Source organism: Cervus canadensis, chromosome 24 (assembly GCF_019320065.1).
Source record: "Cervus canadensis isolate Bull #8, Minnesota chromosome 24, ASM1932006v1, whole genome shotgun sequence".
Lineage (NCBI taxonomy): Eukaryota > Metazoa > Chordata > Mammalia > Artiodactyla > Cervidae > Cervus > Cervus canadensis.
In genome coordinates, this window is record NC_057409.1 from 3,156,213 (window position 1) to 3,183,803 (window position 27,591).

Sequence of the window (27,591 nt, forward strand, 5' to 3'; positions counted from 1 at the left end):
CTTACACGCTGGGGACCCAGCAGTGACTAAGACACACAGACAACCACCTTCCACCATGGAGATGCCCTGCAGCAGGGAGTCAAAACATTTAAATTAAGATCATTCTATCTGACACAACGAGTTTGAAAGAAAATGGAAAGAAAACACTGAAAAAGAAAGATCATTTTAAATAACAACGAGGGTTCTGAAGAGAAAGAAACCTTATATAATGCTTACCCAGATTTCAAGAAGCAACCTTGGGTTTCCCTTCTCTCTAAGTCTGAAAACAGGCTGTTCAGCTTCTTGGAAGTTCTTCGGAGAAATATGCAAATTGCCCTGGAGGAACAAACCAGAAAAACCAGCCCGTGGTCCATAGGGTGTGGGACCCTGAGGAGGCCTGTGGGAAAGAAGGAGATGAGCCCCAGGGCTCAGGGGAGCCCTGACCCTACTTCTGGCCTTTGCCCCCCAGGTCTGTAGGCATCGATGACTCATCGAGTGCAGCTCTGGCTCTTGGCGTGAATTGTCGGTTCTACGTCTTCACACCCTGAGCCATGGGTGCTGCACCCACTCCCTGGTTAGCCTGGCGGTAGAGGGCTGGCACTGGATCTCCTCCGTATCAGTATTCTGGTGCCCAACCATTTGTGTGCCCCAGAGAAAGTATTCAGAAATTGAATGTGACATGAACAAATGAATGAACTAGTTTTTCAGGCATAAGCAAAAGCTAGATTTTCCTGGTTATTCTCTCTGGAAAGGCACTCCTCTTCCTACCCTCCCCTCAAGCATCAGATGAGGAAGGCAGATGGACCAAGGGCCCAGCATCTGGAATTACCCAGAGACATCCCAGAGCCCAGCGGGAGAGGAGAGAAGGTGTCTCTGAAGAACCAAAAAGATGCTCAGCGATCCAAATAATGCTCAGCTCAAAGATGCCCAAAGATGCTTAGCAACCCAAACTTCAAATAATCTGAGCTTCACCTAACGGGCCATTTTCTATGTTCAAGGAGCCAGAATATTTTCTGCCTCTTCAAGCTTCTGTAAGTTCTCTTTTTAAAAAAAAAAAAAAAAATCTTTTTGGCCATGCCGCGTGGCATGCAGAACCTTAGTTCCCGGACCAGGGATTGAACCCAAGGTCCCAGAAGTGGAAGTGCAGACTGTTAACCCTCCAAAGGGTTTTTAATCAAATAACAGTGATAACACCCTTCCCCTGGATGTTACCTTCCGAGGCACAAGAATATAGTATGACTGTGAACCAGGAGATTCAAGCCACAAGTCCAACCATATTAAAAAGATAGACAAGTAAAATGCCTAGAAGAACAGTCATCACAGGGATCTCTGGATGGTTGCACACCAGAGACTTTTCTGGATTTCCCCAGTGTCACAGAGATGTATTGCTTTTGAACTCTGCAGGCAGTTACTTTGTTTATGTCTCTACCTGCATGGAGGGGACTGTTGGACTTACGTCAGGGTGGTTGACAGTGACCATCTGTACACTGGGGTGGAGTGGGGCGGGTGGGGGGTGGTGGCTGAAGATTCTGTATGATTTTAGTCTTTTCTTTATATGTTTAAATTTTATGAATTTTCAATAATGACTGTGTATTGATTATAAGATCAGAACGAACAGATTAAAAAAATTTTTTTTTGATGGGGACCATTTTAAAGTCTATGGATTTGTTACAATACTGCTTTTGTTTTATGTTTTGATTTTTTGGCCTGGAGGCATGCGGAATCTTAGCTCCTCAGCCAAGGATTGAACCCACACCCCCTGCATTGGAAGTAGAGGTCTTAACCACTGGACTGCCAGGGAAGTCCCCAATGGATTATGATTTTAAATCATAATATGGGGTGCTGATGTCAGCTCAGACTGGCATCTCTCCCAGCTCTATGTTCAGTGATGCTGGGAGCCTGAAATGGGCCACAGAGGGGCTATTTCCATCACAGAACCTGGCAAGCACCACAAACGAAGGGAATCCATTTCCAGGGAGGTGGTTAACAGTACACCATGGGATACACAATATGATGCTAGTTATGTCTTTAAAAAATGTTTCACAGAGCAAAAAGATCACAAGGCAATACATCAAAATGTTAATGACCCTGACGTGCACACTACCATATGTAAGTGAAAGTCACTCAGTCGTATCCAACTGTGAACAGTCCATGGAATTCTCCAGGCCAGAATACTAGAGTGGGTAGCCTTTCCCTTCTCCAGGGGATCTTCCCAACCCAGGGGTCGAACCCAGGTCTCCTGCGTTGCAGGCGGATTCTTTACCAGCTGAGCCACAAGGAAAGCCCAAGAATACTGGGGTGGGTAGCCTATCCTTTCTCCAGCAGATCTTCCCAACCCAGGGATCGAACCCAGGTCTCCTGCATTGCAGGCGGATTCTTTACCAACATCCACACTGCCATATGTAAAACAGACAGCTAATGGGAAGCTGCTATGTAACATAGGGAGCCCAGCCTGGCCCTCTCAGACGACCTAGAGGGGTGGGAGGGAGGCTTGAGAGGGAAGGGGATATATACATAAACACTTACGGTTGATTCGAGTTGTTGTTTGGCAGAGGCCAACATGACATTGTCAAGCAATTATCCTCCACTTAAAAAAAAGTGTTAATGATTCTTTTCTCTCGGTGGCAGGGCTGTGGGCCTAGAAGTAATTGGTTTTTATTCTATTTTCCTGGATTTCTAACATTTTTCTGTTGCAAGCTTATTAGAGCTTTTTAAAGAAAATATTTACCCATTTATCTGGCCGAGTCAGGTCTTAGCCGCGGCACACAGGGTCTCCCACTGTGGCGTGTGGACTCTATTTGTGGGGCAGAGGTTCCAGAGCACATGGGATGTGCAGGTGGGCTTAGTCGCTCTGGGGCTTGTGGGATGTTGGGTCCTAACTGGGGATTGATCCCGAGTCCTTTGCATTCCAAGGTGGATTCTTTACAACTGGGCCATCAGGGAAGTCTCTATTACAGCTTTAATAATTAAAAAATTTTTTTTAAATTAAAAATTGTTGTGTTTTTGATCACTAGAAGGGGAGTGCTTTATCTCACAAAGCCCTGGCTCCATGTGGCCCAGCTGAGCCAGCGGGGGTGAGGTCATGAATAAGTCCCATTCCTTTGACCAGCAGGTCTTGGTCTTGTAATTAACAAGATGGACAAGGGCAACTCTCAGCCATCCGTGATGGTGGGATGGAGGAGCCCAGGGCTCCAAGGCCACGGACTGGCCAGTAGGATGGGATGGGCCCCAAACTCTTTCAATCGAGGGAGTATGGTGGCTGCTGAGGTTGGAGGCGGGAGGTGCCACCTGAACTGTGTATGCTGGTCCTCAGCGGCCTCCACTCCTGGTTAGGGATCAGGATCCAGTCCAGTCCAAAGCTGAACTGAGAGTCTCAAGTATGTCTGGGAAGCTGGACCGACTCTGAGAGAGATGGCGAAAGGGTGCGGGATTCCTGCAGTGAGGAACAGACCCCGCCGTCAGGGCCGGAGGTGCCTCTGCGCCCGGGGCCACCTCGTGCGCCTGGGGCCCGTCCAGCAGCACCCTGGGCTCAGCACATCCCTGATGCAGGGAGTAAATCCCGACTCCCTGGGGATCTTGTCCCTGCCCAGGTGACATGAAGGTCCCAAGGAACCCTGAGAAAGGTCCACCTCTGCCCTAGGAGAGCCCCGTCGCTCAGGGGAACAACACGCCCATGGCAAGGTGCCCAGGGAGGACACTGGTCCACGGCTGGACTCATGGCCCAGGGGTGGGATGGATGCGGCCACTCTGGAACGGGAACTCATTTTGATGCACCACGATCATGACTTCTGTCTTATAGGTCATATTATCAGTCACCAAAGAAAATACAGGCTGGGTTATTTTTGTTAGTAGTAAGGGGAGATGGCCATTCCCAAACAGCTGCCCTGGGTTCTATAGGCACCCACGGGAGGTACTCGACCCACATTTCTTGATGGACGCCATAAATCATGCCGTGGGATTTCTTCTTGCAGTGGCAAAAATCCCAAAGTTGGCACTTAGGAGAAAAATCAGATGTGGTCAATATCATCCTTGAAAGTCCTTTGTTGTTGCTGTTTAGTCACTCAGTCGTGTCTGACTCTTTGTGACCCCATGGACTGTAGCCCACCAGGCTCCTCTGTCCATGGGATTCTCCAGGCAAGAATACTGGAGTGGGTTGCCATTTCTTCCTGCTGGGGATCTTTCTAACCCAGGGATCAAACCTGAGTCTTGGGCATTGGCGCTGAGCCACCAGGGAAGCCCTGAAAGTCCTTTAAATCATCATTAAAACCCCAAGGCCTTTGGACTTCGCTGGTGGGCCACTGGTTAAGACTGTACTTCCACATCTGGGGGCGCAAGTTCAATCCATGGTTAGGGAAGTTCTGCATCACCTAGTCTTTAGAAGATGCCATGCAAGAACGAACTTTTGTTTTTCTTAAATGCGAGCCAACTGTGGCCTTTTTTTTTTTTAAACTTTGATGTGTGTGTGTTGGCAGGGGGGTTGGGGGGTAGGGGAGCCGGGTGCAGCTGGGATGTGATGTTCTTTTTCTCTCTTTCTTCCTCTTTTTCTGAGTTAAGTGGCCACAGGTGAATTTTTACATGAGTCTGCAGTACAGTGAAATAACCATCAGTAGGGCTTCCCTGGTGGTCCAGTGGCTGAAACTCCATACTCTCAATGCAGGGGGCCCGGGTTCCATTCTGGGTTGGGGAACTAAGATCCAACGTTCTGTGCCATGACTAAGAATTTGCATACTGCAACAAAAGATCCTGCCTGCCGCAACTAAAACCCCATGCAGCCAAATAAATGAATAATATATATACCTATTTTAAAAATAACCATTACTAGAGAAATAAATACAGTGTCAGAATAAGGCTGAGGACTAATTATTCTGGACCCAAGGGGAAGGAAAAGCACTGGGCCAAAGAAATCCTTTGCAACAAACAGAGCTTACAGCACTGTTCTTAAGCCAGAAATTTTGAAGACTGTAGTTCAAAGTGGACACACACACACACAGACACACACACAGACACAGACACAGACACACACAACAAGACAATCTTGACATGGTCCTAGAAGTGGGGATCCTAGGCAGGCCCAGCTTACTCCCCACTCTAAGCATTTTAGGAGACAAACCCATTCATTTTACACCTCTATCGGGAAGTTAAACTGGAGGTCGGTGGTAACCGCACCATCTCAGGAGATGTCCAGGCAACAGTTTCAACACAGAAGAACCCGCAGGGCTTTGGACAATCCCAGCACAGACTGGAAGGAGAAAGAGGGCGTTGGCATGGAGGGCAAGCTCCCAGCCCACCCTGGCTTCGGGGGAGCCTGGAGGAGGGGTGGGGTGCTGGGGCAGGGCGGGCAGGGGGACAGTGTGCTCGAGGGTGGACGCCCAGGCTGTCGGATGTTTTGTTCTCATTTATCATCGCCCCCTTCTTCCCTGACTCCCAGCAGAGTACAAGCTGCCACCATCTCTCTGGCAGGAGCCTCCTCTCCCACCTCGTTCTGCCCTTACCCCTAGCTATCCAGCCCACAGCATCTAGAAAGCTGCATTCAAACTAGAGTCAGATCACGTCCCTTCCCTGCTCCAAACCTCCAGCACTCCCTTCTCACCCAGAGCCTCGGGCCATGTGCAGCCGGCCCGGCTCCTCCCGGTTCCTCCACTTATTTGGCTGCAGACACACAGTCCTCGTGGCCGCCAGGGGACCCCACCAGCCATGTGCCCACCTCAAGGCCTTTGCACTGGCTGTTCCCTTTGCCAGAAATGCTCTTCCCCTAGATAACCACACGGTCAGCTCCCTTCTCTCCTTCTGGCCTTGGCTTAAATCTCACAGCTCAGGGAAACCACATTACCCCCTCTCACCCCAATCCCTGTCAACTGGCTCCTCTGCCTGGGCCAAAGCATGCCTCACTATCTGACACCCTATATCCTTTCCTCGTTTATGTTTACTGCTTATTGTCTATCTCCCTCTGCCCACGCGGAACATAGTAGGAACCGATGAACATTTGCTGAATGAAGGGTGTTTCCACTAGGGATAACTAAAATATAATTTAAGAGGCAAATCTGTCTGGCAAGGCAGAGGGAGAAATGGCAATGTCTGCAGTGGTTCATTTGACTCGCTGGTTTTCAAGCTGGTCCACAGGGTCCCAGGGACCTGTCTCACTCTGAGGGGCAACAGAAGACACAGGGGCAGCCATCCATGCCCACCTTCAAATTTTTAACAGTAAATGATCCAACAATGCTGCTTCTGGTCACATACCCAAAAGCATTGACAGCATAGTCTCAAAAAGGTATTTGTACACCCATATTCATAGCAGCATTTTTCACAACAGCTAAAAGGCGGAGCAGGGTACATCAGGCAAAATGCCCGGCTGGATAAAGCACAAGCTGGAATCAAGACTGCCAGGAGAAATACCAACAACCTTAGATATGCAGATGATACCACTCTAATGTCAGAAAGCAGAGAGGAACTAAAGCGCCTTTAATTTAGAGGAACTAAAGAGGAGAGTGAAAAAGCTGGTTTGAAACTCAACATTAAAAAAACTAAGATCATGGCATCTGGTCCCATTATTTCATGGCAAATAGAAGGGGGGAAAGTGGAAGCAGTGACAGATTTTATTTTCTTGGGCTCCAGAACCACTATGGATGATGACTGCAGCTATGATATTAAAAGACTCTTGTTCCTTGGAAAAAAAGCTCTAACAAACCTAGACTGTGTATTAGAAAGCAGAGACATCACTTTGCTGACAAAAATCAGTACACTCAGGGCTGTGGTTTTTCCACTCACGGATGTGACAGTTGGATCATAAAGAAGGCTGAGCACCTAAGAATTGCTGCTTTCTAACTGTAGTGCTGGAGAAGGCTCTTGAGAGTCTCTTGGACTGCAAGGAGATCAGACCAGCCAATCCTAAAGAAATCAATCCTGAATACTCACTGGAAGGACTGATGCTGAAGCTAAAATTTCAATACTTTGGCCACCTGATGCAACGAGCTAACTCCTCACTGGAAAAGACCCTGATGCTGGGAAAGATTAAAGGCAGGAGGAGAAGGGGGCAACAGAGGATGAGATGGTTGGATGGCATCACTGACTCAATGGATAAGAATTTGAGCAAACTCCTGGAGGTACTGAAGGACAGAGGTACCTGGCATGATATAGTCCATGGGGTCTCAAGGAGTTGGACATGACTCAGTGTCTGAACAACAACAAAAAAAGGTGGAGGTGAGCCAAGTGGTCATTGGTGGATGAAAGGATAAACAAAATGCGTTATATACATGCAATGGAACATTATTCAGCCTTAAAAGAAAGAAGGAAATTCTAACACGCTGCAACATGGATAACCCTTGAGGACATTACGCTGAATGAAACTGGCCAGTCCCAGAAAGACAAACACTGTATAGCTCCATTTATATGAGCTATTTAGAGTAACCAACATCGTAGAGATAGAATGTAAAGTAGGGGTGGCAAGGGGTTGGGGAGGGAGAGGGGAAGTTGTTGTTCAGTGTACAGAGTTTCAGATTAGCAAGCTGAAATGGTCTGGAGATTGATTGCAAAAGAACGTGATTATTCCTAACGGTACTGAACTGCACGCTTAAAAATGGTTAGGATGGTGAATTTTATGTTCTGTGTATCTCATCACAATTAATTTTTTTTAATTAAAAAATTATAACCATTAGTACTTGGTAAATGTTAGCCATGTACCACTCTTTTCCATCTCATTTCCTCCCAGTAATTCTATAAGGCAGATGCTATTATCTCTGTTTTACAGATGGAGAAAGAGGCCCTGAGAAATAAATGGAAAGGTCACTGCATAAATGATGTGGGATTTAAACCGTGTACCTGGGTCTTGGCTCAAGGACAGCCTACCCTGCTCCTCTTTGGTCTACTTTATACACTGAGGTGGCCCAAAAGATTTCAAACGCAATTTGAAAACTGCCAAATTAGGATCTCACTAGCTCCATCTTGAACTGAGCAGGACCTATGGGGCCTGTATGCGACAGACCCTCTCCCTCATGTCCTCTATCTGCCTCTTGTTTATGGAAAAGCTATAGTTTCCCAGGTCTCCCCGGAGCCAAGAATTAATGATCAAAAGGACTGTGTCATGACCAAAGTAGCAGTTTGGCCAGGAGAAGTGGTAATTTAAACAGTGAATCAGTCACATGGCAATCAAAGAATCTTTAGCTCTTCCCTGAAGTCCTTAGGTAACAGTATCTGATACACATTCCCTGAGTTGTTTTACAGATGATAAAACCCCTATCAAATGGAAGGATTTAATTACTCGATGACCATGAGAACATAGCCCCCAGACCTCCTGGAGCCTGAAGATTGCTATGTTAACCCCTGTGATACCACCCTGTTACCGCACCATCAGCCTGTCAGAGACTTGTGCACAAACTGACCACACACCTCTGACTCCCCTCCTTCAGCTGGTCTTTAAAACTGCTTCCCTGAAAAAGAAAATGCTTCCCTGTAAATTGACGCAGCCACTATGGAAAACCGTATGGAGGCTCCTTAAAACCAAAAACAGAGTTGCCATATGATCCAGCAATCTCACTCACAGGTATATATCCAGAATAAGCTATGATTTAAAAAGATACATGCACCCCAATGTTATAGCAGAATTATCTACAATAGCCTAGACAAGGAAGCAACCTAAATGCTCATCAACAGATGACTAGATAAAGAAGATGCATTAAATGTACACAATGGAATCCTACTGAGCCACAAAAAAGAATGAAATAATGCCATTTACAGCAACATGGATGACCTAGAGACTATCATACTAGGTGAAGTCAGTCAGTCAGAGAAAGACAAATACTCCATGATATCACTTGTATGTAGAATCTGAAATATGACACAAGTGAACTTCTCTATGAAACAGAAACAGACTCACAGACACAGATGAACAAGGTCCTACTGTATAAAACAGTATCTATACAGAACTATATTCCGTATCCTGCAGCAAACCAGAATGGAAAAGAATATGAAAAAGAATTACGTGTGTGTATGTATAATTGAATCACTGAGCTCTACACCAGAAACTAACAACACTGTAAATCGACTGTGCATCAGAACAAAAACAAAACGCTGCCCTGAAACCCATCAGGGAATTTGGGTTTTTTGAGAACGGCTGCCCTGAACTCCTGATCTCCCACCATATAATAAATGCTGCACTTTTTCCTTCACCACAACAGGTCTCAGTAGATTGACAGTAGATTGGTCTGTGCGAGTGAACAGATCCAAGTTTGGTTCAGTCACAACCCCACTTTTCAACTTTATTTCCCTCCACTTCCCTTCTTCTAGCCAGCTTCCTCCCAAGCTAGACCACCTGCTCCTTCCAGCCTACGCTGGGTTTCCCACCTCGGGACGCAGCTCAAGCTGTTTTTTTTCCTGGTGTGGATCCTCATCTCCAAATAATGCCCTTCTTCAAAGTGAAAGTGAAAGCCTTAGTCGCTCAGTCGTGTCTGACACTTTGTGACCCCATGGACTGTAGCCTACCAGGCTCCTCTATCCATGGAATTCTTCAGGCAGGAAGACAGGAGTGGGTTGCCACACCCTTCTCCAGGGAATATTCCCCACCCAGGGATCAAAGCCAGGTCTCCAGCACTGCAGGCAGATTCTTTACCATCTGAGCTACCAGAGAAGCCCCCTTCTTCAGAAGCACAGCTTAAACATAAAATCAGGGACTTCCCTGGTGGTCTAGTGGCTGGGAGTGCCACCTGCCAAGGCAGGAGACACAGGTTTGACCCCTTCTCCAGGAAGATCCGACATGCTGAGGAACAACTAAGCCTGCGTGCCACAACCACTGAGCCTGCACACAACTACTGAAGCCTGTGCTCTACAACCAGAGACGCCACCGCAATAAGAAGCCCACACACCACAGCCAGAGAGCAGCCCCTGCTCGCTGCAGCCAGAGAGAGCCCGCAGGCAGTGACAAAGACCCAATGCAACCATAAATTAAAATAAAAAAAAATCAGTGAAGATCTCCTGCAGACTTACTCTCCTGATCCCATTTCAGCCTCACCACTACCTTACGAGGAATAGCCTAATAGTGTCCCCATCTTACAGATGAGAAAACTGAGGCTCATAGAGGGGAGGGCCACACAGCTGGCAAATGGCAGGATCGGGATATACCCTCCCCAGGTGCATGTGACTTGAGACCCAAATCCATCTCCATTTTACTAAGGGGTCTCAGGGGCTGCCAGGAGGCTTCTTGGATTTGTCCAGCCTGCCACCTCTGAAGCGCTCCTTATGCTTTCCCTGGGGGGCCTCACCTCCTCTCAGGCATGAAGGCTGGTTGCCTACGTGCCTGTCTCCCCAACCAGGATGGTCGGGGGGGAGTGGATGGTGCCCAGGGCACCTGTGCTTTCCCACCTCCTCAGCATAGCTCCTCCTTCTGCAGGTGTAAGAGATCAGGTGCCCCCACTGCTCCCTCGCACCAGACCCTGTGTGACTTTTCTTAATTGACTTGGCAGTGGATGATAGGTTTATTTCTTTGTGGTCTGTCTCCCTCACTAGAGAAAGCTCCGTGAGGGCAGGGGCTTGTGTGTTACGTTCCCTGATGTCTCCTAGAACAGTGCCTGGCAGAGCAGGTGAGAGAATGGATGAATGAACACCTACCCTCACAGCTAAGAAGTGACTTTTGTCATTTTTCTTTTTTGATGAAGGACAATAGAATTTTAGATAAAGCAAGTCCACACATGCACTCAAGATCTACTCCCAAAGAGATTTCATTACTGAGCATCTCAGAGCAAACTCGGAGCAGTCCCAGGAATCACGAGGGTTACAGCTGGAGGTGGGGGAGTGTGACCGGGTGGTAGCTGAGATTAATCCCAGTGATATCTTACACAATTATACACAAGTATAATTACACTTTGACATAAACCTCCCACATACCTGGGGAAGTCTTGTGGCCTGGGGAACCTGGAAAGCCAGTCGAGGTTGGGATCAGATCTGATGGATGAGGTGTTAACCTGGAAAAAGGGAGATGAAGGAGGAGAAGCAGTTTAGAAGAGCCTGTGCAAAGGCCCTGAGGCAGGAGGCAGCAGCGTGCCTGAGCAGAGAGGGCTACTGATAAAGTGGTCTGAGACACAGCTGGAGGAGGAGGCCAGGTGTAGGTGGGGCCCAGGCGGCAGGGCCTTATGGGCCATGCTGAGGTTTCTGTTCTTTACCCTAAGAAAGCAGGAAGCCACAGAAGGGTTTTGAGCAGAGGGTGGTACAATCGGACGGGTCTGGCTGTCAAGAGGAGGGTGGCAAAGTGGCAAGTGGGTTCGATACCCTTTCTAGCCCCTTTCTGCTTGTTGTAACATATTCAAGGCAGCAAGCCCCCCCGCCCCCCAATTTCATCTGCTGCCGCAGTTTAAAATGTACAGCAATGGTTACAAAACCATCAGGTCATAAAGGACAGAGTGAGGATAAACCACCTAATGACGTTTCTCAGGCCCCACATGTGGGCCCGGAGGCTGGTCCAGCCACTTCTAGCCTCGTGGTACCAGCGCAGGGAAAGACGATTTCAGGCTCACGAGAAACTCTCCAGGCTGTGACCTTGATGAACCTCCCTCCCCGCCACCCCAACCAGGGCAGCATGCATCTTGTTGACCGCTGTACCCCCAGCGTCTAAACGGTGCCATTCTGGCACATGCTCGGCCACGGCAACCAAGGCAGCCAACTGTGCCATCCCACCACTCCTGGGCCTTGGAAAGGCCCCCACGGTGGCAGCTCTACACAGGGCCCTTTGTGGCTCTGGCCTCTTTCGTCCCCATGACAACCCTGGGGGCAGGCATTTCACAGGTGAGGCAACCGAGGCACAGACAGGTCACTCAGCTTGTTCGGGATGACTCCGGAAGCTGCAGACTGGGGGCCTGAGCCACCTCTGTGTGATGGAGTACATGTAACCGCAAGGGTTCAGAAAGCTGAAATGCGGACTGTGACACGCACTCTATTTCCTGAGACAGCAGAGCAGGAAGGCTCAGGCTCCCAGCCTTCAACTTGGCCACCCTCCCTCTGCCTCTTACATTTCTTTACGGAGAGCTCTCACAGGTTATCCACAGGGCCACTAGAGTCTCTAAATAAACACTGTAAATAAACACCACACCCCGGCTGACGCCTGATTCGGGAAGGCCTCCGATGTGGGCCACACCCTGCACCCTGCTCACGACTTCCGAAGCCTTTCCTTTCAGCACAGCACCACCAACGCCGTGAAGTATCGTGACTCCCGCCATATGCAGAGAAAACAGGCCAGAGAGGTAGAATGACGCACCCAAGATCACACAGCTAGGTTTCCAGACTCTGAGGTCAGTTCAGGCCCGCTCTCTGCCCACCCAGCTCCTCCTCCCCAAATCCCTGGAGGCTGGGTTGGGGGAGCTCAGGCTGGCAAACCATCCCAAACAAGGCCGGCAGGGCCAGAGACTCAGAGGACTCGGGGCTGTGAGCTTCCACCTCTTCCTGCCCTCTTCTCAGGCTTCCCCACGGGGAAGGTGCAGTGCTCCCTCCTCATCCCTCCTCCAGCTCAGACTAAAGGGCAGGGTTTATTCCACTCTCTGGCATGTACCCCCCCCCCCAACTGCTCCCCCACCTCCCCCAGGGCAGCTCTTGTCTTGCTGACTGCTGTATTCTCAGTGCCTAAACCGCACCCAGTCAACGTTGGATATATATTTGGTTCCATATATATTTGGTGGACTCCCCCAAAGCTTAAAGGGCTTCCTGTTTCTGCCCCAAAATGAACGCGGAGTTAGTGAACAGAGAACTCACTGTTGACTCCTACGCCGTGTTAGGCAGTGGTGTCCAGACCAAGTGGAGTCTAGCCGGGCTGTGGTCCTGCCTTCCTGCACCACCCTGAGCAGGGCAGAGAGGAGACCGGAGGGGTGCGTGTGTGTGTGAAGCCCTCCTCTGTGCCAGGCTCTTATAACCCAGGTTCTTATCCTGACCTCCTTCCCAGTGGTCTTGGGGAAATTCCCTCCTCTCTCTGAGCCTCAGCTCACCCAGGTGTAGAATCCCCCCCCAAAGTTAGTAAATCAGTAGCAGAAATTCACCCTTCCTCTAACAACAGGGGTCAGGAGGACGCCCCCTGGGCTCCCTGTGACCCCGGGGCCTTTTCTCCAGAGGTTATTCTCAACACCTTCTCCTCCCTCCCCGCGCCGGCGGTAAATCTCATTTTAAGTGTCTGCTGAGAGCTCAGAGGGCTGCAGGGACAAGAAGAGGGGGCGGTGAGGAGCGCCCGAGGGGCCAGTCAGCCAAGGGGAAGCCCGGCGACCCCGGGTGACCTTGGGTTGGGCAAGCCCTGCCCTCTCCCTGGCCCGGACCAGAGTCCTCATTTACCAGGGGAGGCCCGGCCTCAGTTTCCCCATCTGGGGCCAGGGCCTGTGGCTCTAAGCTCACTTCCGGCTCGGAAGGAAAGCAAGAAGCCGCCCGGCGACCTCGACTCCGGGCCAGTCGGCGCCGGGCCGCCGCCGCGCACTTGGCACCGGGGGCCGCGTCGGGGGCGGGGGCGGGCAAGGGGCCCACGGGCCGGGCGGCGCGGGGCGAGGGCTCCCGCGGCCGGGAGCGCGCCCCTTACCTGGAGGTGGCTGCGCGGCAAAGGCCAGGGGGCCGGGCTGCTCCAGCCCCGCCCCGCGCGCGGGTCCGGCAGGTCCCGCCGCCCAGCGCCCCGCCCCGCGCGCTCCCGGTGCTTCCGGGCTCCGGCCCCGGCGTGTGTCCTGGGGCACCCGGCTCAGGCAGTGCTACCCGCCAACCCCGCGCGAAACTCCTTCCGTGGGCCCGTGCGCCCTCGGGGACGCCGCGCGGCGCCCTCGCGGGTTTGGCGCTGCGGAAACTGCTTGCCGGACTCTCGGTCCCCCCACGCGGAGAGCCGCGCGGCCTCCCGGGGTGGGGGCGGGGGGGCGTCGTCAAAAGCAGATAATGTGAAATCAAAGAGCCGGCCACGGACACAGCCTTCCCGCCTGGTTAGACAGCCCTGTGAAGTTCACAGAGTGTTGAGATCTATCCACGTTGTCTAGTTTCCTTTCCGTTTCTTTGCCTTTGAGGTTCCCCTGCCTGGCGCTGCAAAGATTGCAGGCGGGAGGAGAAGGGAACGACAGAGGATGAGATGGTTGGATGGCATCACCGACTCGATGGACATGAGTTTGAGTAACCTCTGGGAGTTGGTGATGGACAGGGAGGCCTGGTGTGCCTCAGTCCATGGGGTCGCAAAGAGTCGGACACGACTGAGCAACTGAACTGAACTGAACTGCCTGGTGCTGCGCCCTGGCTCTCCACGCCGGTGCCCCCCCCAGGCCTCCACCCTTAGGGTGGCATCTGTGAGTCTTCCCTGTCCACCCAGCACGTCCAGTCAGAGAACCCAGGTACTGTTTAAGTGCCTGGGGAATCCCGCTCCAGGCTTCCGGTCCTGTTCTATGTCAATTGTAGTGTTTCTCACTCTGTGTAACTCTTTTGGTTTGTCTTCTCATTTCTGTTTATTGCCTGCCGTCCCCACTAGAATTTAAAAGTCAAGAGAGTCAGTCCTCTGCTATGTGCCCGGCCCCAGGGACTGGGAATGATTCTGAACCCAGTAGTTGGTTTAGAATCATGTAATGAACGTGTGAGTGGATCTTATTCCTCTAGCAATCCTGTGAATTCTCATCACACCTTTTCTACAGGAAAGGAAACTGAGGCCCAGGCCAAGGTTGTGCAGAAGCCGCAGTGATCTCGGGCGGCCTCGGCCTGCAGTGGCTTGAAGCGGGGCTTGGGTTCCCAGACCAGAGATTGAGGTCAGGTCCCCACGGTGAGAGCACCAGATCCTAGCCACTAGGTTGGCCAGTGGCCAGTGACAAGGCCCTGGCCCTTTGGCTGTGCAGAAAAGAATTCCCACAACGATAGAAAGTAGTTAAACAAGTGAGGTGTTTATTAGGAGGAAAAAAAGAGTACAATATTCAGAAAGAGTTGCTAAGTTGCATCCTTGTGGTAGTTTGAATTACTTTTATGGGGCATTTCTTCTGGATTTTCTTTGGCCAATCATTTTGATTTGCCTGATTCTGAGTTTGTATTTGGTGTATTTCAGGATCCTCCCTGAGGCTTTCCTGGTAGCTCAGATGGTAAAGAGTCTGCCTGCAATGTGAGAGATGTGGGTTCCATCCTTGGGTCGGGAAGACCCCCTGGAGAAGGGAATGGCTACCTGCTTCCAGAATTCTTGCCTGGGAAACCCCATGGACAGAGGAGCCTGGCAGGCTACCTTCCATGGTAGCCTGGAATGACTGAGCAAGTATCACTGTCACTTTCAGGACCCTCCCATGTGTCAGTGCTCATCTCTTAGCCAAGGTGGATTCTGGTGAAGAGGCTTATGGGTACTTGACATCACTTCCTATGAGGTGATGCCCCCTCCCTTTTTGACCTCCAGGGAGCCTTTCTGTGCATGATGGTCAGGGAGTTCTCCTTGACTGGGAATGAGGACTATATGGTCTTTTATCTCTTCATCTGGGCAGGGCCCAGCCTCCTCCATCATCCTACTGTTCCACAGGGGAGAAACTGTTCAGCCTAGGGCCTGTCTGTCTCCTGCTTCTGCAGCACTAGTGATGATGAGCCGGAGTGAATCACTGTGGTCACAGGTTATTGCTGTTCCTCCAGGTGAAGACAGCCCAGTGCTGTGAACGGAAAAGGCACTGATCAGGGTGAGAGACCAGCTTCCAAGAAGCCTGTGACTCATGCATCTTGTGGAATGTTCTAGGCTTCTGTCTGCTCATCTCACTGGCCACTCAGGACAAAGAATAGCAGCTCTCCCTTCCTATGAGGCCATTGTGAGGGTCAAATGGGTGTGCACCCCTCAGGGGCATAGGAGGTATATCTCTGGGCACACGAGCCTTGCCGGTTGCAGAATTAATAACTACATGGACGTGAACATGGACAGAAAGCCTCCAGCCAGCCCTCCAGGGCTCAATGTCTTTTTTAACCAGATTGGCTTTGTGGTTCCGGGCGCCACTCTGCCCAGCAGCCTTGCCCTGTCTGTCGGTCAAGAGAGAGCCTGTGTCAGACGCTCTTGACTGTAGACGTCGGACTGTAGACTGCTTTGCGCAGTGCCCACCCCTGACCCTAGTTTCCTCCTCACCCCAACAGTGAACGGCACATGGGACCTAACCCAGAAGGAAGGACAGGAAGAAAATGCAGAGAAAGTACATTGTCCCTCTGGTGTATGCCCTGGAGGTTTTTGAGGTTTGCTGTTGAAAAATTTACTTTCCTTCTCTTAAAATGAGGATCATTACGGTCCTACAAGGGCTGTCACGAGCATGGAACGAGCTATGCAGGTGGAGTGCCTTGAAGGCTGCCTGGCACACAGGACATGCCCAGCACACATCAGCTGCTCGCGTTCCCAGTAAAGATACCCCTACCGGGGCTGGCACGTGCCTGGTGTGCCAGGGGCTCAAACTCCACACTCCCAGTGCACGGGGGCCCTGGGTTCGATCCCTGGTCAGGAAACTAGATCCCACATGGCCACAACTGAGAGTTCGCATGCTGCAACTAAAGATCCCACATGCCACAAGCAAGACCCGATTCAGCCAAGATATCTATCAGTTCCTCCCAAAGGAATGTTTAGGGAGTTGTGCTGGAAGGAAGAGTCTTTTCACCCCCCGTTAACTAATTCAGCCCGAATTTACTGAGCAGCTGGCGGGGTTCTAGGTGTTGTAGAGACAGCGAGGAAAGAACCAAAGTGTCTCCAACAAGTCATGGAGCTGACAGTCTAGTTTGTGGGGAAAGGGAGATGGACAACCGAACAAATAATACATCGTGTCGTGTGGTTGCTACGAAGACACAGTAAGGCAGGGTGAGGAACCCTGGGAGAGGGTTGCAGAGGTCAGGAGGCTTGCTGGTGTCTGACACAGACAGGGCATCCCAGGCGGACAGCAACTGCAAGCTGTGGAGACGGGGAAGGCAGCTGACTCTTCAAAGGAGAAGGAGTGGAGGGATTGGAGGGAATGGGTGAGCTTAGAGAGGCGATGGGGGCCGTTTCACTGTGCGCTTTCTTTAACACATGGTTTAATTTAATTTGCTTCTTTACCCCTGGCTGCGCTGGGTCTCCGTTGCTGCACGCGCTGCTCTCTGTGGTGAGTGGGGGCCACCCTCTAGTCACGGTGGGCTGGCCTCCGGCTGCAGTTGCCTCTCCTCTTGCAGATCACGGGCTCCAGGGCACTTGGACTTCAGTAGCTGCAGCATCTGGGCTCAGCAGTTGTGATCCTGGGTTCCAGAGCACAGGCTCAATAGTTGTGGCTCACAGGCCTAGCCATTCCGCAGCATGTGGGATCCTCCTGATCGGGGATCGAACCTGTGTCTCCTGCATTGGCAGGCGGATTCTTTACCACCGAGCCACCAGGGAAGCCCCGCTGTGAGCTTTTTAGAAAGGCTAATGTGTGACCTAGGGTTGCCAGATTTAGCAAATGAAAATACAGGATACCCGGTTACACTGGAATTTCAGATATACAGGAAATAGATACTTTTTAAGTATAAATATGTCCCCATATTTCCCAGGACATACTTATACTAAAAAGTTATTCATTGGGTATCTGAAATTCCACTGTGACTGGGTGTCATCTATTTTGTGTAAAGACCCTACTTGCGCCCTACCCCTAGAGATTCCGATTCTGCTGGTCTGGGGTTAGGCCAGGCCTCTGTATTGTTCACAAGCTCACTAGGTATTTCTGATGTGTGCCCAGGAGCTGCTGATATACGGCCTCGTTCATGAATTTTATTCGGTGAGAAATGGGGAGTTGTAGAGGGTTTGGGTCAGTGATGTGACATGATTTCACGTTTTCAAAGGATTCTGCTGGCTTCTGGAGGTGGGTAAGAGTGGATAAGAGTGGACACAGGTGAGTGGTTAGGAGACTTGCAATGGTCCAGGCCAGGGATGAGGCCTGTATTTATTGAGTGCTTGCTACAGACTAGGCGCTGCAAAACGCTGTAAATGTATATCTTGGCGCCACAGGTTCCTGGGTACTGCCCCATACTGGCCCAATTTAGAATTTCTCAGGTGTGTGGAAGCCTGGAAGTTATATTTTAAAAAGTTCCCTGGGTGATCAGTCAGGTTTGGAGCAACCAGATGATTGGATCTGATTCTCCCAGAAATTATAGAAATTGCCATGGATATTGTTCAGAGACCATTATCCTTGTGGCTAGCTCTTCATGTCCCATGTAAAATTTCTATCATTTAATCCTATGCAGTTATACTGTTATTAGCCCTACTTGACAGAGGAAGGAACTGAAGCTTGGGGGTGTTAAATAACTCGGGCAGAGGCATCAAGCTACACGATCGCAGAGCCAGGATTTGATCCCAGATCTGATCGGTTCTGCTATCCTGCCATCCCATAGTGTCAAACATCAATACAGGTTCACAAATATTTAGATGAGTTTTAAAGGATGGCTCCCCAGTAGAACGAGACTCCTTCACTATGTTCCACTGATGTCTGTCCTTCCAGGATGTCGGTGGGGGCTGGCCTGGCATGAGTGTCTGTTGGATGGTACTGAATTCTGGGGGTGATGTCGCTGAAAGCAGCCCCTTATCCCTTCCTGTAGAATATCTGTATGATGCTGTCATGTTGAACTTGAGACTGAATGACAGAAGATCGTTTATGGTCACTTCTTTCCTAATGACGCTCAGAAATAAACAGGGGTGCCTTGGGGAAGGACTGAACACGCCTGCAGGGGAGAGTCAGGGTGGAGGGTGCTGTGGGTGGTTTCTGGTTACCATGGATACTGCTGCATTGCTGGCTAATCTCTGTTTGTGTTTCTAAGGCGTCTTTGACCCAAAGAACTAAACATCTTTCTGTTAATGGGACCATCAGCTAGAATTGGCTAAGCTGAATGGCAGTCATTTAGGGTCAAAGTCACTTGGGTTAATATTTTCCCCCACTGTTCTTGTGTGTTAGGTAATGCTTTTGTAGTTCTCTGCTTTATCTTTTACACGGAGGCATGACCCTTACTTGCTTCTCATCTAAGGATGTTTGCACTTGCCCCTGATCTAATATTTTCTAGTGCATGAGAATCTTATCACTGGTAGTACATGAGGTATCTTCAGCCAGTACATGAGCTTGTGTTAAATCACCCTGAGTCCTGCATGAGAAAGTTATTCCCTTCAATCCTTATCCTACTGAGAACACAGTTTGATACTACTGAATCTTTTTGTTGTTGTTGAGGTACAATTTTTATTTGTTTCTCATAAACTAATAATCAAGGCCATTATTTAAATCGTTTTTCTTTGTGACTTACGGGTTCACAAACAAAAGTTATGTATATTTCTTTTTTAAAAGTAACTTTATTGGATATCTTTGACATAAAATTATATATATTTAAGGTATACGACTTGATGCTTTGATATATGTATACCTTGTGAAAAGATCACTCCATTCAAGCTAAATAATTTAATCCATCATGCCTACATAATTTCTGTTGTGTTGAGAAGATTTGGTTTAATATCTATCCTCTTAGCAAATTTTAAGTATACAAATGCAATATTGTTGCCTGTATGGGCTTCCCTGGTGGCTCAGCCGGTAAAAAATCCGTCTGCAACATGGGAGACCCGGGTTCAATCCCTGGGTCGGAAGATCCCCTGGAGAAGGAAATGGCAGCCCACTCTAGTATTCTTGCCTGGAGAATTCCAGGGACAGAGGAGCCTGGTGGGCTACAGTCCATGGGGTTGCAGAGAATCGGACAGGACTGAGCAACTGATGCTTTCACGTTGTTGCCTGTGGTCACCAGTGCTGTGTGTTAGATCTTCAGAACTCACAGTCATTCATCTTGTATAATTGAGACTTTGTACCCTTTGATCAACGTGTCCTCATATCTCCCTCCCCATTCCCCCCAGCCCCTGGAAATTACCATTCTAACTGTCTGCTTCTATGAATTTGTCTATTTTAGATTATACACCCAAGTGAGATAATACAATACTTGTCTTTCTGTGTCTGGCTTATTTCATTGAGCACAGTGTCTTCCAGGTTCATACATGTTGTTACAAGTGGGAATATTTTCTTCTTTTTTAAGGCTGAATAGTATACCTTTGTACTCCTATAACAGCTGCTAATCTTTGTTTAATGAAGGGAGAACAGGTCTTAGCTCAGAGCCATTGGCTATCCAGAATACTGAGTTAGGATTTAAGCACTGTAGTATTTATTTAATAAGCTTTTTATTTTGGAAGGAGTTTAGATTGATAGAAATGTCCCAAAGACAGTACAGAATTCTTACCTAAGAACCATATAATCCTTCACCTTGGTTCCCCAGTATTAACATCTTATATAACTATGGTACATATTTTTAAGATGGAGAAACCAATATTGTAATAGGGAAGAACAAATCTGACTCTGTATTGGATCTGTTTCTTTTACTTTAACCTTTGTATTCTTTTGCTCTTGCTTCCAGTTAAGAATGTTGTCTATGGCCTGAAATGCACAGGCTAGCCCATTCTCAAGGCTCTGACCTTTAAAGATAGACCACTTTTCCATTCACATGGAGATAAAAAGTTGCGGAGCAGAGAATAGCCTTTGCCTTGCTGGAGGTTTCCAGGAACATCCTGACCTGACCTACGTGGACAGCTGCGAGATTAAAGGATTCTGACACCAAGAAGCTGGCGTCAACCGACCGCACCCTCTCCCGTTTAAGTGTAAAAGAAGCCTGGATTCTAACTCAGGGAGGATGGTTCTTTGGGATACTAGTCCACCATCTTCTTCATCTGCTGGCTTTCTGAATAAAGTCACTTCCTTGCCCCAACAGCTTGTTTCTTGGCTTTTGACCTGTTGTGTGGTGAGCAATACGAGTTTGGACTTGATAACAGTATTGGTGCATTACCGTTAACTAAAGTATAGACTTTATTGGTTTTTCTTTCTTTCCCTGGGCTTCCCTGGTAGCTCAGCTGGCAAAGAATCTGCCCGCAATGTGGGAGACCTGGGTTCAATCCTCGGATTGGGAAGATCCCCCCAGAGAAGGGAAAGGCTACCCACTCCAGCATTCTGGCCTGGAGAATTCCATGGACTGTATAGTCCATGGGGTCACAAAGAGTCGGACACGACTGAGTGACTCTCACTTTTTAAAATATTTACTTATTGGATTGTTTTTGGTTGTGCTGGGCCTTCGTTGCTGTGCATGGGCTTTCTCTAGTTGCGGTGACTGGGGGCTACTCCCTTGTTCTGTTGCTCCGGCTTCTGACTGCGGTGACTTCTCTTGTTCTGGAGCGCAGCCTCTAGGGCGCTTGGGCTTCAGTAGTTGGGGTGCATGGGCTTAGTTGCTCCCCAGCATGTGGGATCTTCCCAGACCAGGGATTGAATCCATGTCCCCTGCATTGGAAGGTGGGTTTTTAACCACTGGACCACCAGGGAAGTCCCATTGGTTATTCTACTAATGTCCTTTTACAGTCCCAGAATCCAATGTGGGATACCACAAGGCACTTAGAGTTTTTTATTTTCAGCATGGATTTCACTTAAAAAATCTTTTTGTTACTTTCTATAATAACAAGACATCTTGGCTTTTTATTTATAGTAGTGATATGTTGTCATTCAGTAGCTAGGTCATGTCTGACTCTCTTGCGACCCCATGGACTGTCGCCCACCAGGCTTCTCTGTCCATGGAATTTTCCAGGCCAGAATACTGGAGTGGGCTGCCATTCCCTTCTCCAGGGGATCTTCCCGATCCAGGGATCAAACCCAGCTCTCCTGCCTTGGCAGGGGGATTCTTTACCACTGAGTCACCAGGGAAGCCCTAAATAGTGACATGGTTCCTTTTAAGCCATTAGGCAAAATGAGATTATTTTTTAAAGACAATAATAGTAAAAGTAGCATGCAGGTATAGCAAAAAATTATCCGTTTCCTCTGGTTTGACTTCACCCATGGGGAATCCTCCCCACAGACTGGCAAGATGGTCACCAGCCAGACTGATGATCTTCCAGCCAGACTGATTTCTGTCACTAGTCATTAGGAAGCATGTTTCTGGGAATTCCCTGGTGGTCCAGTGGTTAGGACTCTGCACTTCCACTGCCAGGGGCCGAGTTTGATCTCTGTTTGGGGAACTAATATCCTGCAAGCTATGCAGCATGGCCAAAAATACAAAAAACAAATTAGAAAACACAATGTGTTTTTGTTAGGGTGGCTGGCCACTGCTGTATCACACACTGCCCAAAGTGTGGCCAAAACCATGATGACACTGATGATTTATGGAACGTAAAATCCAGAGGCAGGTGGTTCCAGAGTTGGCCCCTAAGCTCCATGACCTAGGCGGTGCTGGTGCTGAAGAAATCACCTGCCAATGCAGAGGACGTAAGAGACTTGAGCTCCATCAGGAAGATCCCCTGGAGGAGGGAATGGCAACCTACTCCAGTGTTCTTGCCTCGAGAATCCCATGGACCGAGGGGACTGGCGGACTACAGTCCATAGGGTGGCAGAGTCAGATATGCTACAAGCAACTTAGCATGCGTGCCAAGACCCAAGGTCTTTACATCTTTCATCATCCTTGCATGTTGGCTATTGTCCTTCACTGTGCCCCAAAGACCGTTCATCCTGTGCCCCAAAGACCGTTCTTAAGCGGTTATGTTCAAAAGCAGAAAAGAGAAAAAGGAAGCTCTCCTCATGAGCCTTTCCTCATAGGTTTCTCTTCCATGATCAAGGTAGAAACGATTTTCCAGAAGCCCTTTGCTGGGATCACATGTCTGGACCACATGATCACTCCTGGCTGCAAGGGAGTCTGGGAAAGCCAAGAATCTGGCAAAGGGGACTGGCTCAGATCCCTGCAGCCAGAAACAGGCCAGTCCCAACATTTGTGGAGCTCAGGGCAAGAACATAGAATGATAAAAAAGCATGTCCTAACCTTGCAAACAGACATCTTCAAACAACATGGAAGATCAGGTGGGAATTTAGAATCCTCCAGCTTCTCAGAGTTTCAGGCCAGGATGTGGCTCCTGGCTCACTGCCCCTCTTCCTTCTCTATCTGGCCCTGGTTCCTTCCCGTCCCACACGAGGACTCCCACACATCCAAGCCCTGTCTGTCCGCCTCCTGCAAACAGCTGCCCTTTCGCCACTCCTCAAGCCTAGGAATCTGGGTAGTGGCTGCACTCTTAGAGAGTGGGTCAGGGGACAGACTCACTGCAGCAGGCTGGAGGTGGGCTTGGGGCTGTTTGGACAGGGAATATTGAGGTACCAGGTACCCACAGTGTGGGCTAGGTGGGCACATCCTCTTGGCCTTGTAGACTCCTCTCTGTCAGGAGGGGTATGGCTGGGAGAGGCCAGATGGGGGTCCTGTAAAGGATAGGGCCCCGAGCCGAGACTACTCTTGCCGGCATTGATTGAGCACGTTTCTGCGTGGGCAAAATCAGGTTTCTCTGAAGGCAGAGGTGGAATGGCTGTTGAGCAGGCGGCCCTCAGTGCCCCAGGGTAAGTTCAGTGGGGCCAGGAGTCTTATGCCTTACTGACTCTTGTGTCCCTAGGACCTAAGCTAATGCTCGTGTGAGTGTTATCACTAAGTCATGTCCGACTCATTGTGACCCCGTGGACTGTAGCTCTCCAGGCTCCTTTATCCATGGGATTTCCCAGGCAAGGACACTGGAGTGGGTGACCATTTTCTTCTCCAGGGGATCTTCCTGACCCTGGGATCGAACCTGGGTCTCCTGCATTGCAGGCAGATTCTTTAACACCTGTGCTACCAGGGAAGCCTGGTAATGCTTAGTGTATGGTATTATTGAATGAATGAGTCAGTGAGTGAATGAATGAATATCTGTTAGCACCACTTGAAACTGTCCCGCATCCCCCTCACACAGGGTTGGATGCTGTTGAAGGCCAAAGAAGTTTATTTAGGATCCGTAGTAGTGGAACAAAGCCCAGAACTCTTGACATCATCCCTTCATACCCCTCTCCCCACCACGCTCACCTCCAATGGACACCTCGTTTCACGCACACAGGCACAGGCTTCCCTGTCATGGGCTGCCAACAAGAGTCTGTGCTGCTAGTTCAGAGTTTCAGGGCCGGGGGGTAACCCTGAGCACTTCTGTGCCTGCACTCACGTGCACTAGTGGGCCCCGGAGCCTGGCACGCAGGACCCTGCATCACTAGGCGCAGCCCTCTTCCCTGTTCCTGGCTGATTCCTGACCTAGGCAGGTCCACTCTCTGCCCCTGAATATGCCATGCATTTTGCAACTTCTATGCTTTTCCCACACTGTTCCTTGCTCTCTTTCATCCCACTCTTTCTGGCTATCCAAATCAAACCTTTGCTTCAAAATCCAGCCAGTTCCCACATCCTGAGGCTTGCCCTGGCCACCCAAACCTCCTTCCTCATGTCTCTCCTAAGAGTTAACATATGCCACGTCCTGTCCTGGGGCACTCTTCCATTTACTGTTCAACAGAGATTGTAGGAGAGAATGTACGTTGTGGGAGTGGGGGTGTTGTGTTCGTTTCCAAGTCTAACCATTCAATATCACAGTAATCCAAGTTTATGCCCTGACCAGTAATGCTGAAGAAGCTGAAGTTGAACGGTTCTATGAAAACCTACAAGACCTTCTAGAACTAATATCCAAAAATGATGTCCTTTTCTTTTTTTGTCCTTTTCATTATAGGGGACTGGAATGCAAAAGTAGGAAGTCAAGAGATACCTGGAGTAACAGGCAAATTTGGCCTTGGAGTGCAAAATGAAGCAGGCCAAAGGCTAACAGAGTTTTGCCAAGAGAACACGCTGGTCATAGCAAACACCCTTTTCCAACAACACAAGAGAAGACTCTACACGCGGACATCACCATATGGTCAATACCAAAACAGATTGATTATATTCTTTGCAGTCAAAGATGGAGAAGCTCTATATAGTTAGCAAAAACAAGACCAGGAGTTGACTGTGGCTCAGATCATGAGCTCCTTATTGCCAAATTCAGACTTAAATTGAAGAAAGTAGGGAAAACTAGACCATTCAGGTATGACCTAAATCAAATCCCTTACGATTATACAGTGGAAGTGACAAATAGATTCAAGGGATTAGATCTGATAGACAGAGTGCCTGAAGAACTATGGACAGAGGTTCATGACATTGTACAGGAGGCAGGGATCAAAACCATCCCCAAGAAAAAGAAATGCAAAAAGGCAAAATGATTGAGGAGACCTTACAAATAGCTGAGAAAAGGAAAGAAGCTAAAGGCAAAGGAGTTCCAGAAAAATATCTATTTCTGTTTTACCGACTATGCCAAAGCCTTTGACTGTGTGGATAACAACAAACTATGGAAAATTCTTAAAGAGATGGGAATACCAGACCACCTGACCTGCCTCTTGAGAAATCTGTATGCAGGTCAGGAAGCAACAGTTAGAACTGGATATGGAACAACAGACTGGTTCCAAATCAGGGAAGGAGTACGTCAAGGCTGTATATTGTCACCCTGCTTCTTTAACTTGTATGAAGTGTACATCCTGAGAAATGCTGGGCTGGATGAAGCACAAGCTGGAATCAAAATTGCCTGGAGAAATATCAATAACCTCAGATATGCAGATGACACCACCCTTATGGCAGAAAGTGAAGAACTAAAGAGCCTCTTGGTGAAAGTGAAAGAAAAGAGTGAAAAAGTTGGCTTAAAGCTCAACACTCAGAAAACTAAGGTCATGGCATCCGGTCCCATCACTTCATGACAAATAGATGGGGAAATAATGGAAACAGTGACAGACTTTATGTTTTGCAAAAAAATCACTGCAGATGGCAACTGAAGCCATGAAATTAAAAGATGCTTGCTCCTTGGAAGAAAAGCTATGACAAACCTAGACAGAATATTAAAAAGCAGAGACATTACTTTGCCAACAAAGGTCCATCTCATCAAGGCTATGGTTTTTCCAGTAGTCATGTATGGATATGAGAATTGGACTACAAAGAAGGCTGAGCATAGAAGAATTGATGCTTTTGAACTGTTGGAGAAGACTCTTGAGAGTCCCTTGGACTTCAAGGAGATCCAATCAGTCCATCCTAAAGGAAATCAGTCCTGAATATTCATTGGAAGGACTGATGCTGAAGCTGAAACTCCAATACTTTGACCACCTGATGCAAAGAGCTGACTCCTTGGAAAAGACCCTGATGCTGGGAAAGATTGAAGGCAGAATGGGACGAGAAGGAGGAGATGGTCGGATGGCAACACCAACTCAATGGACATGAGTTTGAGTAAACTCTGGGAGTTGGTGATGGACAGGGAGCCCTGGCGTGCTGCAGTCCATGGGGTCACAAAGAGTCAGACACAACTGAGCTGAGCTGAACTGTGGGAGTGGGTCTGGTATGACCTTTCCATTGTTAGTAACCAACTGAAAACTTATATCAAGCCCCACCCAGACTAGTGAGTGGGGCACTCTCTGCCCCCTTCTGATGCCCCTCATCACAGAGGCTTTCTCTATTCCTTTTTAAACTGTAATAAAACTTTTGTCACACGAAGCTCTGAATGCCTGAAGCCTCGTCTCTGGTCCCAGAGCTAAAGTCTCTTCTTCGGAGATCATGAATCCGACACTGTTCACCATAAACTAGGCCTCACAGAACCCCAGGTCTTAGTGGAAGGGCTGAGGAGTTACCAGAATCCTCTGGGTAGCTGAGGATTCAAGGATATGACAGATGGCCTCATGAACCAGTAGGATGAGACTGGATTCAGGGCTCCTTTGCCTGAAAATGAAGCAACACAGTCAAAATGGTTTAAGCGAAGAAAAGGAATTTGTTGACTCAAGTTAACTATTGAAAAGTCCAGAAGAAAGTTGCATTTCAGGCATGGCCAGGTCTAGGTACTCAAATAATGTGATTAGGAACCCCTCTCTATCACTAGGCTCAGCTTTGCTCTGGGTAGGCTTCACTCATAGAAAAATCCTTCCCTTGGTGGGACAAGATGGTCACTGGAAAGTCTAGACAAACATTCTAACCGCCTAGCAACTATGGCAGAAGAAACAGTTCCTCCAGGTAGCTCCAATAATATTCCTAGGTAGAGCTCTCATTGGCTTAGCTCTGAGCCAGGTCCTATGGCCAGGGAGCATGATGCTTTCATTGGCAGGTTTGAGAAACATGCTCTAAACACAAAAGATTAATATGGTAATACTACTATCAGAACTCACATGGGCTAAGATTGGGTTGGGAGGAGGCAGGCCTCTCAAAGAAAGATCCAATCAGGTTGGAGTTTACCTCTAATTAGCTTTGGTGGGTGGAGATTGGCCTACACACCTGCTGCTCTGTCTACTCAATGGCTGCTTGTTCTTCTGCAAACAGCATCCCCTCTGGTTTGAAGTCCTTCTCCTCCCCAATCACATGATTCTGTTGGGGCTGTCAGTCACAGCCCTGTTGGTCATAGAGGAGGGCATGTGACCCAAGATGACCAATCAGAGCCCTTCCTTGGGATTTTTCATCATTTAACCAAGGGAAGAAAATCTATTCCTTTCTTTCTGACATAAAGCTAGGAAGACATGAGTCGGAGCTGGCCAGTTTCCAATATCATGGAAAACACTGGTTGGCGAGAACAAGACTCAAGAGCAGAGAGAAAAGGAGATGGAAATGGAGAGAAGCAATCTTACTGAAGCCCCATGTCCTAGTTTCATCATTGCCAAGACCCAACAGAAACCTGCTTTGCCACCATTTGGTTAAAGAAGCCAATCCATTCACCCTTCTGCCTAACTTGGGCACATCCTGTGTGCAGTTCACGGTGCTCAATGGTCTCTA

General features: G+C 48.9%; 1 protein-coding gene across 1 annotated transcript in view; it reads right to left on the reverse strand.

Moving 5' to 3' along the window:
- Positions 1–15,167, reverse strand: part of LOC122426740 — a 20,223-nt gene extending 5,056 nt beyond the window's left edge. The window contains exons 1-5 of the mRNA XM_043445867.1: positions 15,161–15,167; positions 13,511–13,892; positions 12,706–12,789; positions 10,852–10,928; positions 217–376 (exon numbers count right to left, since the gene is read on the reverse strand). Of these exons, the coding sequence (XP_043301802.1) occupies positions 217–376; positions 10,852–10,928; positions 12,706–12,789; positions 13,511–13,892; positions 15,161–15,167 (710 nt within the window). The remainder of the gene's footprint in view (positions 1–216; positions 377–10,851; positions 10,929–12,705; positions 12,790–13,510; positions 13,893–15,160) is intronic.
- Positions 15,168–27,591: the final 12,424 nt, after the last annotated feature.